Consider the following 16,393-nt stretch of genomic DNA (forward strand, 5'->3'; position numbering starts at 1 on the left):
TTTATACATCTATTCAAAAAGTCATATATTATCAACATTCTGGATTAACCAAAGGGTTTTTGAGTTGAACTATATCTTTTTTCTTTGTTAACCTAGTTAATATAGTTTTCTATGGCGATAAAACATTTTGAGGGGTTACAAGAAAACATGAAACCAACACTTTGAGTTTCATCAACAAATTATCCAAGCTGTTTGAATAAACTACTACTTTATCCTTGTTGTTCTTTGCAAAAACACCTATTGTCACATTTATTAACAAACCTCATAGTGGGGTAATAGCAATGTAAGCATCAACACAAACCTAATAAGAGAAACTAAGACCGTTTGATATACAAGAAAAGTTTCCAACCTAAGTCTTAGACAGTAGCCATAAAGAGCTGATAGCATTATTGACTTTTCAAGTCTCCTAAACCTTCTTAGATCACCTTTATAGGATGAAGATAAACAGATTTAGGAGGTAGCAATAAAAGAATCTATACTATGAAAGTTGGCTAACTCTCTCCATCCTTCTGCCACATCAACAATAGAGAGATGGACACATGTCAATGACTAAAATCAACCAATCATCTTGAATTCTTTATGTTGCTTGACTGATCCTCTTCGTCTTCCCTCGCTTGATTTTTTTAGTAACTGCTATTTCAACCCTTTTCGCCTTCTGTTGCTTTGATTTTTGTAGTAACTGCTCTTTTATAATATCTCTCACATCCTACTGTTTTTTTTGTAGTGAACGAAGATGTGTGGAAGATGAATGTCAACTACAGAGAAAGGAAAACTTGAAGATCAAGCATATTCATAGAGTACTCTTTTGAAGAAATCGCCAACGAGACTTGGCTTCAGAATATAGATTAGAATGCTGAATATAATAAATGATTGAACTTCCTAAAGAAAGAAAATTGTCTTATAATGTTAAGATTGTCTTAACATCATCTATAAATTGTCTAACTGAAATTTATTAGTATGCTTATTGTTCCAAATAGCTGATGGGTACATCTTGTAGCTGTTTAGGCTTCTCAAGAGTCTATATCCACACATAAACAAATTTATATTGGTTGTAACTGGTTATTTTTTGTAGCTTACCTATACTATGTTAATGCATTAGTAATGGTTTTTTTATTTTGCTCAAAATAGATTACAAGTTAGTTATTTCATTATGGGAATTGCATGCTATGTTTTGCTTCCTATTTTCTTTAATTATTCATATATTTCTTACTTTGGTACAGTGTAGCAGGTTCGAAAAAAGCAAATCCTTATATGGCAGGAGTCGTGAATATATAGAGAAAGATATTTAATTAGTTCTTCTAATTATAGTTTGTAAGTGATTATATTTATTCTCATTCGATAACAAACAAGAAAAAATCAAAATTCTCTCTTAATCATACATTGTTGTGTTGTTTTCCTTCTCTGCAAACCTTTTTCTATGACTATATTTGATCAACTATAAACAAGATTGCAAGTTCATTCTCACTATGGTGAACCTTAAAGATTTTTTTAATTGAGTGGTATTGTTTCTAAATTTTTATTTTATGTATCTAGGACCGGTATGTGTGTTGCTAAATATAATCTTACTATTGAATAAGAAGTTGGTCATTTTGTGTTTGATTTTTAAGAGGTAGAATAGATTATGAGACTTGGGAATTAGCCAAATTTACTACAGTTTTTTTTAACTGCTACAGTGCGAGAGAAAAAGAAGATTCAATCATTTGCGGTGGCTACTCCAAATTTTCAGTCACATGATATTGTTCACCATGGTTTGTGTTTTAGTTTTTTTTGACTACTCAATACACGATCTCATATTGACAGTAAAAATATAATTGTTCATATCACCAAAAGATAACCCGCGTAGTGCACGGGTACTCATCTTGTCTTATATAATAAGAGAAGGTTTTTTCTAACTTTGCCTAACAATGTTACATTTGTCACTCTAGCTTTATGACATATGTCATTCTCATTTATTTTAAATTTAACATTCTGTTTTTTTTATTTGACTTTATTTCATTTGTATCTTATGTGGTATATAGTTTGCTTTATAAATTTTTTTCAAAATTGTCACAAAAATATATTCCTTCTATTTTTTAGTTTAGCATCTAATATATTTCATAATGAAATCATACACCATAGAACCTAAAAAAAAAATACTGACCACCCAACTAAAAAAATATAAACAAATTGAAACCAAATAAAAATAGAAAATGGTTTCATACTTTTAAAGTAAAAACTGAAACCAAATTAATTTATGATAGACTAATTTAAAAATATAGAAGATTTTCTAATATATATATATATATATATATATACATTGTGTTCAATAATCATATATAATGTATTAAAGACACAACTCAAATTTGTATTTAATAGTATTCTATAAGTTACAGTTTGACTGTCTTTAAAACATATGTACTAAAAAATGGTATCATAACATAATTGTTTTATCTCCCCAATAAAATAACAGAAAACACAAGTTTCAAAATTAATTTATTGTTAATTATACTATTTATTTTAAAATGATTAGAAATATAGAAAATTTATAGAAGAAAAACATATTTATATTAAATTTAACACACTTTTATTTCATGAATTTTATTAAAAATTAGTTAGACTTAGAGTATAAGATATTTGTTTTGTGATATCGTTTCAATAAATTCTTTTAAAATTGACTTATAATATCATAAAAAAAATTTGTTGTTAACTATTACTTTTATATATGAAAATAAAATTAATATATAAGATAACATAATTTATCTATCAAAGTAAGGTCTTACACTTTTTTCTTTAGAATATTTATCAGTTTTTTTTCCAAAAAAACAAACTGTAAATAAATTAATTTATCTTAATTATTAACGAACATACAAAATTTAATTAATTTTGCTGTAACTAATTGTCCTATTACTATAAAACGGTTTCATACATTTCAAAGTAAAAACTGAAACCAAATTAATGATGATAAACTAATTTAAAAATATAAATGATTTTCTAATATATAAAAAACTCAAATTATATTCAGTAATCATATATAATGTATTAAAGACACTACTCAAATTTTTATTAAATAGTAATTTATAAGTTACTGTTTGATTATCTTTAAAACATATGTACTAAAAACATAATAGTATCATAACATAATTGCTTTATCACCCTATAATATAACAGAAAATAATAATTTCAAAATTAATTTATTGTTAATTATACTATTTATATTAAAATGATTAGAAATAGAGACAATAAATAGACTTGGAGAACAAGTTATACACTTTCCTATTCTCTGTAAAGTAAATCTCCAACACAATGTATATATGTAACATGTGCATATATCTCTCTCAATACTCCTCCTCAAGTTGGAGCATGTAAATCTGAAATGCCCAACTTGGATGTCAAACCTTCAAACTGTCCACGACCCAAAGCCTTTGTAAGCAAATCTGCGATTTGATCATGAGTATTTACATGAACCATTGTAAGAGTCCCATCTTGAACAGCATCACGAACAGCATGGCAATCCCGCTCTATATGCTTAGTTCTTTCATGAAAAACTGGATTAGAAGAGATGTGAATAGCGGCCTGACTATCCCAAAACAAACGTGTCGGTTGAGGTTGAGGATAGCCTAAATCTTCCAAAAGTTGTTTGAGACATTGAACCTCCTGTAATGCATGACGCATGGAACGATATTCAGCCTCGGCGGATGAATGAGACACTGTCTTCTGTTTCTTTGTCTTCCACGAAATCGGAGATCCTCCCAAAAACATGACATAAGCACTTAGAGAACGGCGAGTGGCTGGACAAGAGCTAAAATCAGCATCACAGTAGGCGGTGAGAGTAAGATCAGAATCCGAGCTTAGTAACACGCCACGTCCCGGAGAACCTTTCAAATAACGCACAACACGGAGCGCAGCCTCCCAATGATCAACATGGGGCTTTTTCAAAAACTGAGATAAAAGATGAACAACAAAACATAACTCAGGTCGAGTGGTAAGGAGATATATAAGTCGACCAACGAGTCTCCTATACGCTGCAGGATTAGAGAGAAAATCACTTTTACTTGAACCCAAATTATGATTCTGATCAATCGGAGTTGGAAATGGTTTACAACCAAGAAGACCAGTTTCTGTTACTATATCAAGAGCATATTTTCTTTGAGAAAGATAAAAACCTTCGAAACCTCTGGCAATCTCAATCCCAAGAAAATATTTGGCCTGTCCCAAATCCTTCATGTGAAAACATCTGCCCAAGTAATGTTTAAAACTCTGAAGCATCCGCGTGTTGTTTCCACAAATTAATAAATCATCCACATAAACAAGAACTCGAAGCTCTACACCCTCACGTGAAAGAGTAAAAAGTGAATAATCCGCATAAGACTGGATAATACCAAATTTTGTCAATGCCGAAGAAAGTTTAGCAAACCAACACCGATAAGCTTGCTTAAGACCATACAAAGATTTGTGGAGACGACAAACTTTATTTGGATCTGGATGACGAAAACCAAGAGGCAATTTCATATAGACTACCTCTTCTAAATCACCATGAAGAAAAGCATTGTGAACATCCATTTGATGTGCTTCCCAATTATTAGCCGAAACAATACGTAACAAACTACGAACCGTCTTCATCATGACAACCGGAGCAAACGTTTCGTTATAGTCTTCACCTTCTATTTGTCGATTTCCACATGCAACTAACCGGGCTTTATAATGCTCAAGAGAACCATCAGCATGCAACTTTATTTTATACACCCACTTGTTGTTAATAGCTTCTTTCCCTGGAGGCAGATCAACAATACTCAAAGTGCCACTGTCTTCGAGGGCTTCGACTTCGGTACCCATAGCTTTAATCCAACGTGGGTCAAGCATAGCCTGTTTATACGAAGTTGGTTCTACCCCATCGAGTACTGCTGCTAAAAACACTTTATGACTAGGGGAGAACATATCATCAGATATATAATTCGTAAGAGGATACGGTGTGTTACCTTGGACCAAGAACGAAGCATTTGAAGTAGAGTCAGGTGGAGCGTGATGGGAGTCTTCAGTACAGTTAGCATGATATGTGACGTATCCTTGTAATCGAACAGAAGGAAACTTTGCACGCTGTCCTTTACCCATTTCAATAGCATCAGGCTGTTGTGGTTGTAACATCTCCGATGACATTGTCGATGGCGGAGATAATGGCTCAACGGGAACGACCGCTGGCGACGGAGCGGATGGCAACACAGTTGAAGAAGGCAATGGTACCTCCGGTGGCGGAGTGGACGACACGTCCGGTGTTAAGGTCGGTGACACGTCCGGTGATAAAGTCAGATACACGTCCGATGATAAAGTCGGAGACACGTCCGATGGAGGAGATGCAACATGATCACTATCTTCGTGCAATTCGCTCCCCCTTACTACATGAGTTGGTGACAAATCAATGATCCAATCCTCATCAACCGTCTCAATGGTTGAAGTATGCGCATCAGGATGCTCGACAAAAGGGAAAATATTTTCTTGAAAAACTACGTCACGTGAAACCAAAAACTCTTTGCTCTCAAGATCATAAACTTTCCATCCTTTCTTGCCAAAGGGGTAACCCATAAAAATACAATGCAGAGCCAAATACCCTCAGTTGATCGTATGATGGTTTTACCCCATGAAGGAGTTCATACGGTGTTTGACCTTGAAGTAATTTTGATGGGGTGCGATTGACAAGATACGCAGCGGTTAAAATCGCTTCACCCCAAAACTGAACAGTAAGATTAGCTTGGAAAAGTAGAGAACAAGCAATATTTAAAATATGACGATGCTTCCTCTCAACGCGTCCATTCTGCTGAGGAGTATCGACACATGAAGTCTGATAAACAATACCGTTGTCTTTGAAGTATGTAGAAAGACACATAAACTCCGTACCATTGTCACTACGGACCATACGAACTGATTTGCCAAACTGTTTTTCAGCATATGCACAAAATTTTTGTAGAACACGTCTAACCTCTGATTTTTCGAGCAAGAGATGTGTCCAAACTGCTCTAGAAAAATCATCCACAATTGTCAAAAAATAAACAGCTCCACATGAAGCTGAAACTCGATATGGCCCCCAAACATCCACATGAATGAGAGAAAAACAATCTGTTGCTTTATTAGAATTGTCATAAAATACTTCTCTTGTTTGCTTAGCTTTAAAACATACGTCACAACGACTAGAACTGTCTAATTTCGAAATTCGAGAAAGAAGGATGTCCGAGTCGGCGATGCCACAAAGTCGAATCACATTGCACGTCAACCTTGTTTTTTCGTACAACTTCCACATCCGTGAAATAGTAGACCCCATCACGCTCTTTCCCGGCTCCAATCAAAGTCTTCGAAAAACGGTCCTGTAAAACACAAAGTGTATCGGTAAACATGGCTACACCTTTAATCTGTTTTAACAACTTGGAAATAGACAACAAAGAACAATTGAGATCAGGAACATATAGAACGTCCATAAGAGTGAGACGATCTGAAACGCGGAACACGCTGATACTCTGAGAAACGGTTTTACTTCCATCTGCAAATCCCACTGAGCAAACAGGAATGGGAACAACATTTTCTTACAAGGAAAGGTTTCCTGTCATATGATGTGATGCACCCGTATCAAGAATCATGTCCTCACTAATCTTACCAGAAAGCTTGTCGGAGTTGCCAGAAGATTTCTCTTTAGCCAATTGTCATATAGCCTGAGGACTTGTCGCGTGAGCCACTATCGCAAAACCGCAACCTCGACCGGATGGTCCTGAACTCGATCCACGCCCACGGTTGGAACCACGACAACCATTCTTATTATTTCGTTCACTCCACCATTCTGGATAACCCACAAGCTGCCAGCAAAATTCTTTTTCATGACCACTCCTTCCACAATTGGAACACACCATGTTACGGTCTCTGTTTCTAGTTGCATTAGGAATGAAACGAGAGACAAAACCAAATGCATCAGCCGATTCACGAGTAAGTGCAGGTGATGAGTCTTCACGACGAGTGGTGAAACCAACAACATCTTGTTGCTGTTCTTTCTTCTTCGCTGCCGCAAGTCTCTGTTCTTCTCTAATTGCCTTAGCATATGCTTGTCCCAGATCAGGCATAGGATCGGCATCAATAATTTGACAAATCACATTGCCAAAACGGGACTCATCAAGCCCCATAACAAACTGGTGAACTTTTTCATCTTCTCTTTCTGTGGCGATTTTGGCTCCTGCTCCACACGTACACACAGGAATTGGGCGATAATTCTGAAGCTCATCCCACAACACCACCAAACGTCCGTAATAATCAATTACGGACTGTCCATCTTGACGACATGAAGCTAGGAGACACACGATCTGGTGAATTCTGACCTTGTTTCCAACAGAAAAACGTTCCTTCAAGCTCTCCCATAGCTCACCTGCATCATCGATGAACGACACCGTGGAACGCACACGTGATACGATGGAAGTTCGTAGCCATCCCACAACCATGGAATTCACACTGGTCCATGATTCCAACTCCGAACCTCCAGTTGTTGGCTTCTTGATCGAACCATCAATGAAACCAGTCTTCCTTTTAGCCTTCAGAGCGTTAACCATCTCCGTAGCCCATTCAGCATAATTCTCTCCCGTGATCATGATGGAACCAGGGTTATCACCAGAAAACAGAGAGTAAGGCGTGATTTCTGTTGAATCATTGCCCTTAGTAACAATAGCCTTGGTATCTTCGTGGCTTGACATTGGAACAAGATTTTGGTCTTAATCAAAGATCAAAGATCGACAAAAAAAAAGAAGAAAACGTTTAGAGAACAATGAAAACGAAAAAAAAAAAAAATTAGCCCTAGTGCTCTGATACCAGGTAAATCTTAGGAGCGGCTAGGTTTAGAATGTGTTTTCTTATTGATATTAAACGTTTACAACTCAATATATATACAAGAGATCCTTAGACCAACTAGACTTGGAGAACAAGTTATACACTATCCTATTCTCTGTAAAGTAAATCTCCAACACAATGTATATATGTAACATGTGCATATATCTCTCTCAATAACAAGGCTGCCCATGTGTGGAAAGAGAAGGGTCTATATCTGATACGACTTGTCACCCCCACCCATAGTTCCTCACTGACTTCGCATCGGAGAAAAAGGTGATCTCGGGTTTCCTGCATCAGACCACATAAACAACACTTTTCCTCAATTTGATACCCCCATTGCACTAGTCTCTCTCTTGTTGGTAACCTATCCAGGTGCATGAGCCACATCATGAAGGCATGTCTAGGTATTGCTCCTTTAAACCAGACTTGTCTAGCCCAGGTGGGTAGAAACTTGTGCTGGCCTTATCGCCTCCCACGTTTTGCTTGTGGAAAATTGTTGCAGCTTCTCAGACCCAATTTGCCAGTAGTCGTTATCTGGCAAGGAGGAGGAGATGGGAGGCTCGATCATTGTTAAATATATTTGAAGCTCCTCAACTTTGGTCGACCTGGCTGGTCTAAATCTCCACCCCGAAGCAGAACAAGCTTGCCCCACTTTCCCTCGGAGAGGAATTCCTGTTTGATATGGTCCTGTAGGCCCAAGAAACTCAATCAGAGGGCCATAAGGTGTCCAGTCGTCATACCAAAAACTTATTTGTGTCCCATTACCCAATCTGGCTTTGAGGAACTTGATCGCAAACTGTCTGTGATTCAGCATAGATTTCCAGGTCCATGATGTTTCTTTTTTTGCATCAATAGCCCAGAAGGATCCATCTTTGATCTTGGTATTTCTGAGCCACAACGCCCATAGAGAATCACTTGCCATGAATAGTCTCCATATAAGTTTGAGGCAAAGTGTCCGGTTCCATTGGGTAAGGCTCCGAAGTCCTAATCCTCCCTCTTCCTTTGGAAGACACAGGCTGCTCCAAGCAACTCTCGTTGTAACTTTCCTGGTAACATCTCCAGACCACAAGAATTTGATGCACATACTTTCGATCTTTTTAATGCAACCCTTAGGAAGAATAAACGCTGACATCCAGAAGTTTATTGTGCCATAGGTCACAGAAGCTAAGAGTTGTAGCCTGCCAGCATAGGATAGTGAACGAGCTGCCCAGGAGGTAAATTGTCTTGAAAGATTATCAAGCAACGTCCTATACTCTGCTATCCTTAGCTTTTGATGCATAAGAGGGAGCCCAAGGTACCTAATAGGGAGTGATCCTAGGTTGAAACCAAGAGATGCCATCTAGGAGGTTTCAACTTGGCTCACTCCCGCTAGGTACAGGTCTGTTTTGCTCTTGTTCATTGTGAGCCCAGAGACCTCTACGAATTCTTTAAACGCTATTATTATGTGGTGTAGCTCTGATACCCGGCTAGGTTATCCAAAAATGCTACTGTTACGATCTTCAACGATTTTGTTATGTGGTGTAGTTCTGATTCAGCTGTTCGCTCCTCGAATCGATGCTCAAAGATCAAGAAGTCGATGGCAGACACTCAGTGGTGAGAGTTGCCCCACTTTCTCACTTTCTCTCTTTCTTTCTTTCTTTCTTTCTTTCTTTTCGGCATGGTTTTCAATAAATTATGTTGAAACAAGAGTCCAATAATTACTTTGATTGTGGTAGCATATATACTTTTGTCGTACTAAATATAACTTTTCGGAATATTACTTCTTATGACTTTATTAATTACTAGGTGAAGCTCCACGTGTGATTGCTCGTGGTGGGTTTTCTGGATTGTTACCAGATTCGAGTCTTGATGCTTACAATCTTGCAATCCAGAAAAGTGTAGCCGATGTTGTTCTATGGTGTGATGTTCAGCTAACCAAATATGGAGTTGGGATTTGCTTCCCCGATTTAAACCTGGCCAATGCTTCAACTGTTCAATATGCTTACCCAAAGGGTCAAAAATCTTACCCAGTTAATGGAGTCACTACTCAGGGTTGGTTCACCATTGATTCCACCATGAGAGATCTCCAGAATGTAGCCTGTAAGTGTTTATGACTCAGTTAGTGCATTCGTAGAGTGTTACGAATTTTTTTTTGGTATTTCTTGTAATTTCTTACACATTACTCTTCACCACAGTGATTCGAGGAATATTATCCCGATCAGATAGATTCGATGGAAATGGATATACGATTCTCATGATTCAAAATGTAGCCGAGCAGATTAAGCCACAAGGAGGTTTTTGGTTAAATGTTCAACACGATGCGTTCTATGAGGAACACAATTTAAGCATGAGCAGTTTTCTATTATCAGCTTCAAAAACTGTTTCCATGGACTTCATCTCTTCCCCTGAAGTGAATTTCTTTAAGAAAATTGCTGGCCGTTTCAAGCGTAATGGACCGAGTTTCGTGTTTCAGTTTCTCGGGAAAGAAGATGTCGAGCCGACAACAAACCAAACATACGGTTCTATCTTGAGTAACCTAACTTTTGTCAAGACGTTTGCTTCAGGGATTCTTGTTCCCAAGTCATATATATTGCCACTTGATGACAAGCAGTACTTGATTCCTCATACATCATTAGTTCAAGATGCTCACAAAGAAGGATTGAAAGTATATGTGTCAGGTTTCGCAAATGATGCTGATATTGCTCATAACTACAGTTTCGATCCAGTGTCTGAGTATCTATCTTTTGTGGACAATGGCGATTTCTCTGTTGATGGCATGCTCTCTGATTTTCCCTTAACTGCATCTGCTTCCATCGGTAAGTAAAAATTCTTCTACGTACACAATTTTTTCCTTAAGCTGGAAATACTCAAAATCAAACATCTTCATTTATCTCAGACTGCTTCGCCCACATTGGCAGAAACGCTACAAAACAAGGTAATGACAGTAATTACTTTGTATTTTTTTGTTTTCCCACTAGTGGAGAAAAAGACGAGTGAATTTGGCAAATGGCAATTGGAAAGATTAAAATTAAGCTAATTCGTACTTCAGTGGATTTTCTTGTAATATCAAAAAATGGTGCGAGTGGGGACTATCCTGGATGTACGAACTTGGCATATGAGAAGGCAATCAAAGATGGTGCTGATGTTATTGATTGCTCTGTCCAAATGTCCAGCAACGGTACACCCTTTTGCTTAAGTTCTATCGATCTCGGGGATAGCACAATGGTCGCACAAACTCCTTTCAGAAACCGTCTTACAACTGTTTCTGAAATTAGCTCAGATGGTGGAATATACACTTTTAGTCTAACATGGCCTGAGATCCAAAATTTGACTCGTAAGTTTCCCTTCATAGTTTCCACTTGCTTCAGACAAATGTAAGTCTGTGTTGTTACTACACTATTGTTCCTGCTGTTTCTAGTTTCTACTCGCTTAGACTAAAGAGGTTATATATAGATGCAAATACCTGTTTTCTTAAAAAACTTACATTCTCCTAGCTTGATATGTTGTGGACAAAATTATTACTAGTTGATTTAGGGATTACATAACTTGGAAAGTTACAGTAACTATATTCCCATATTTTTGTGCAGCTGCTATTTCAAACCCTTACAGGTCAAACAGTATGTTAAGGAATCCGAATGAGTCAAATTCTGTAAATCTTATTTCGCTTTGTCAATTCCTAGACTTGGCAAAGAACTCCACATCTCTCTCCGGTGTTTTGATCATTGTTGAGGTGAGTTATCATTTACCTTCTTTTAATCATAAAACATGAATCAATCATGTGCCTTTTTTGTTTCCTCCAGAATGTAGTGTACCTGAGAGAGAAGCAAGGGCTCGACGTTATTAGAGCGGTTCTGGACACACTCACAGAAACTGGTTACAACAACATAACCACAACAAAGGTCATGATTCAGTCTACGAACAGCTCGGTTCTACTTGAATTCAAAAAACAGAGCAAGTACGAGACTGTCTACAGAATTGAAGAAACCATTAGTGATATTCTTGACTCGGCTATACAAGACATAAAGAAATTTGCTAACGCTGTTGTCATCGGAAAATCATCAGTCTTTCCCGCCACTAAAAGGTTTCTCACTGGGCAAACCGAGGTTGTTGAGAGGCTGCAGAAGTCTCAGCTTCAGGTTTATGTGGAACTATTTCAGAATGAGTTTGTCTCTCAAAAACTCGACTGGTTCTACGATGCAACTGTTGAGTTAAACACATATACCTATGGAGCTGGTATCAATGGAACCATTACAGAGTTCCCTTTCACAGCTGCAAAATACAAAAGTAAGTGGTTCAAAATTTACACCAAAAGATCTCACTACAACAAAATGTTAACATCAATCCCCTAACTTTGTTTATCTTCTTCAGGGAATCGATGTTTGGGCAGAAAAGTAATACCACCTTACATGTCAGCTATTCAACCCGGTAACCTCTTAAATATTCTTGTGAGTTCTCCGGCCTTCCCTCCAGCCCAAGCTCCAAACCTTGTTTTCACAAATGCTGATGTCAGTGAGGCACCACTACCTCCGGTAGCAAAAGCCTTAACCTCATCAACCAATGCAGGAGCACCTAGCGGACAAACCCGACTCCCTATTTCTATTTTTCTCTCTGATCAACGTTAGATCTCATCTCCTCTCTGTTTTATAATATCTTTAGCCCTCGCGTATTTTTCCTTGGGTAAACTCAGTCAAATCTTAATTTGTAGCAACCATATTTTTCCTTAAAATTGTTATTCACTCTTTTTAATTTGCCAATCAAAATACAATAATATGCCTAAATATCTTTTAAAAATCAAAAATTAAAATCAAAAAAATCAGCATATGCCTTTCTTCACGAGCATCTGTTAAAATTCTCTAATGTAAATTTTGATTCTTAACATTATTAAATACTAGGTTATATCCCGTGCATGAGTGGATTGTTACATATATAAGAAATTATATTAATTAATTTAATTTTATTTAATAATCATCAAAAGCAAAAAAAATCTAAATCTAAATTTCTTTAGGAAATTTAAAATTTAATATATAACTAATTTAAATATAATCCCACATACATATCTCTTAATTTTCTTTGTTTTTTTAATTATTTAACTTTGATAATAATTTTCATTAGTTTTTCTGAGGATTTGAGGTTAAAACAAATGATAAAATGAAAATTAACTATAATATTCAAATATTAATTTCATTTTTTCATATAAGCTAACACATAACCTAAAGTATTAAATGAGAGAAACGAAATTATTCTCTATAAAGTCATATGAAGTGCAAGCAAAACTTTAAAGTACAATTCCCAAAGATTAATTTTACTTTTAAGTCTCTTTTTTATATTGCCCTCATTTTAATTTATATAGCTAGATTTAGTTATAATTGTTTCATCTTTGTAGTAAAAGCTAGATAGAAAATATAATATTATATTGTTTTTATATAGAGAAATCCTTTTGAAGTACATATTTGAATTAAATAAATATAGCTTAATGATATTTATGTAATTATATGTTTAATCAGAAACTAAATATAATGATGAGTATTCTTAAAAAATGTATTCTAATTTTGTTAGAGGTAAGAGAGAGTTAAGAAAAAATGATTTGATATTCCATAATTATATTACAAAATTTTCTTTCCTTAGAAGTTAGAACATTACATATTTTTAAGAATCAAATAAATATATATATATATATATATATATATATATATATGAACATGTAAGAAATAATCTAACACCTAAAGTAAAGAAAGAAGTTTATAAAAGCAAGAAGAAATAAAATGGAGAACAATGTAAAATATATTATCAAACTCTTACAATATTATCTTCATTGAGTTTTCAACCAATGAAAAAACATTTAAAACAAAAAAAAACAAAAAAAAATATTTAGGATTGGAGATATGATGGAGGAGGATGTGAGAATGATTATTTATAGGATAAGAAGTGATGGAAATTATATTTCTCAAAAATTAAATTAGAGGAGTTATAATTATAATTGCTAGGGTACTTAACTCAAAGTGAATGGAGAAAACAAATAGTCAATTCACAATTTATGTAATTTCTGTTACAACTTAGTACTAAAGTGCATATTTAAATTATGAATTAATGTATATGATTAAATATGTTGTATTTTAGGTTTAATTAAAAATAATATTATATGGTTAAGAAAATAAACAGCAAATGAACCATTAAGGAGAGAGTAACTGAAATTAGAAAATATTATATAATATAAAATAATTAGGTAAGAAAATATTAAAAAGAGACCACAAAATAAATTTAAAAGAAAATTACATGACAATATGTCACATGTCACAAAAAAAAATTAAATATGAAAATAACTTATATATTTTTAAATTAGATGATAATAATCAAAAATAGAAGAGTCTGTTTCTCATATTTTTAAATAAGAAAGATGAAACAGAAAAAGGGGAAAGTGCCAACAAAATACATGACTTATTTAGTATTTGCCAGAAAAAACACGAACTTTTTTTGTTGCCAGAAAAATACTTAAACTATTTTATAGGTGATAAAAAAAATACATGAACTATCACGATTTTTCAATTTCCCACATATAACTGTTACGATTTTTAACAACGTTAATGTAATCTTTTTACAAACAAAATATTGATTTAAGATCTCCGTTGTTGGTCAATGAAACACCATAAAAACAGAGGTGAGATTAATTAGGGTTTCTAGCAGTAATTGAACAGATAAGAGGGGAGGAGTGGGGAAGAGAAAGAGGCGAGAAAGAGGAGAAGACGGAACTGTGAGATTCCGTCGGGTTTGCTTTGGAAAGACTAGATATTTTTGTGACCCATCAACCATTTACAGCCTAATAATTAGCTTAAACATGAGAGAAACAAAAAAAACCAAAATATTCAGAGGTGCGACATAGCAGATAGATAGAGCTTGCCTAGAAGGTATAAGCCTACTTTACTATATTAGATTGATAAATTTTCCAGACGGCTAAATTTGTTAGTCTCGTAAATTGTCCTTTGGACTTGTCTCTTAGACAACTTTAGGGATGAAGACAGACAAGCACACTAGGAGAGTTACCCACACTCTTGTGTTGACAAATACTGATTGTAAACAATAATTTTAACATTTGATTTTTATTTTGTTATTTTTTTAGATTTAGTAGTAATTTTTTTTTAAACATGTTTGATAGTCATCAAAATATTTTAGTCTTGTAAAGAAACAAACTATAGTAAAAAATGTTAAAGCATATAATGAAGCCTCAAAATATTTTATTATTTTTTTAGGCCAATTAACAGTTTAAAAAAAAAATATACTACTTTAACATCTTAAATTTCACTTGATCCTTCGATATTTAAAAAATTCTGTGTTTCTTATTTTTTAATATCAAAAACATATATAATTTGTTAGCGTCCAACAAATTATATTGATTCTAAGTTGTAATACTCTCACAAATCGCACAAAAATAATTTTAACTTCCAAATTTAGCAAATCATCTCTACAGTTATAATATAGCATTATAGGTCAAAATTAAACCCTAATCTATAAATACTAAAACTTACCCCCTCTAAAATATACTTTAAATGTAAAGTAGAGAACCCAAACCAAAAAAGTTCTAAACATATTGAAATTATGTAAATTAAACTCTAAACTATAAATACTAAACCCTATGAGATTTTTTCGGGATCACAGAAGATTGTGCCATATCTTCAAATTAATCGATATTTGTAGTATATCCTCCTGAGTTCTTTAGTTCATTCTTTCAAAGTCAACCTTCATAATTATCTATAGAAATAGAAGTTTTTTTCCAAACAAATATTTACAATAGATTATAATATTTATTTTCCATTTTTTTAAAAAATTAAATGGAATATGAATATTTGATTTCCGATTTTTCTGATTTTCGTTTTAAGAAAAAAGAATTATATTTAAAAGTGAAAGAAAAATTATTCTGTATAACATTTTTAGAAATAGTGATTTTCTCAAAAAAAAATATCCGCAGTATATTATAGTATTTATCTTCTATTACTTTTAAATTTTAATAAACAAAAGGGGAAATTTACAATTTTTTATATAGTGTATATCCTTCTAAAACAATTTCAAATAAACAATACTTGTAAGTTGTTAGAAAACTCTTCATAAGCATCCTTAATCTCCCTTCTTTCTTGATAAGCATGTGAGAGATTCTGCAGATTAAGTCGCGAATCCAATTAATATTCCTTCCTTCTTCTTTCTATCAATTTAATAAGAAGAAATATTAGTCACAAATATAAATGAAGAAATATTAGTCACAAATATTTATTTAAATATTAGTCATAAAAATATTTAAATCTATTTGTAAACAGAAAGAAATCCAAGTATTTAGAAAATTATCATAAATTTGTTAATTGTTATGAATAGAATCCACTATAATTTTTCTGCAACTATAATCATTACAAAAAAACATTAGCAACAATTTTATTTTAAAAAATTAAGGATTCAGATTAGCAAAAATTAATACCTGAATTTCATTATATTCAGTTTTGTAGATCCACAATTATGATCAATGATCATCCATGAATTCAACTGAAACAAAAAAATATGTATTAGGTTACATATAAAAGATATTTTTTGTTTTTTAAACATC

General features: G+C 34.0%; 1 protein-coding gene across 1 annotated transcript; it reads left to right on the forward strand.

Annotated features, from left to right (window-relative positions):
* Positions 1 to 8,617: 8,617 nt before the first annotated feature.
* Positions 8,618 to 12,587, forward strand: LOC104704684 (glycerophosphodiester phosphodiesterase GDPDL1). The gene is made up of 9 exons (XM_087458863.1): positions 8,618 to 8,879; positions 8,985 to 9,423; positions 9,616 to 9,909; positions 10,005 to 10,625; positions 10,706 to 10,744; positions 10,859 to 11,143; positions 11,397 to 11,539; positions 11,610 to 12,093; positions 12,178 to 12,587. Exons 2-9 carry the CDS (start codon positions 9,273 to 9,275, stop codon positions 12,429 to 12,431), a joined length of 2,271 nt encoding a protein of 756 aa, XP_087314989.1. The 5' UTR covers positions 8,618 to 8,879; positions 8,985 to 9,272; the 3' UTR covers positions 12,432 to 12,587.
* Positions 12,588 to 16,393: the final 3,806 nt, after the last annotated feature.

Source organism: Camelina sativa, chromosome 7 (genome assembly GCF_030686135.1).
Source record: "Camelina sativa cultivar CO46 ecotype springtype chromosome 7, ASM3068613v1".
Classification (NCBI taxonomy): domain Eukaryota; kingdom Viridiplantae; phylum Streptophyta; class Magnoliopsida; order Brassicales; family Brassicaceae; genus Camelina; species Camelina sativa.

Bases quoted from the DNA above. Each gene is read 5' to 3' on its own strand.
- LOC104704684 (XM_087458863.1), top strand. From the start codon at position 9,273: ATGTGGTGTAGCTCTGATACCCGGCTAGGTTATCCAAAAATGCTACTG. The intron at 10,745-10,858 runs GTAATGACAGTA...TTCGTACTTCAG, and splicing joins CAGAAACGCTACAAAACAAG to TGGATTTTCTTGTAATATCA. The intron at 11,540-11,609 runs GTGAGTTATCAT...TGTTTCCTCCAG, and splicing joins GTGTTTTGATCATTGTTGAG to AATGTAGTGTACCTGAGAGA.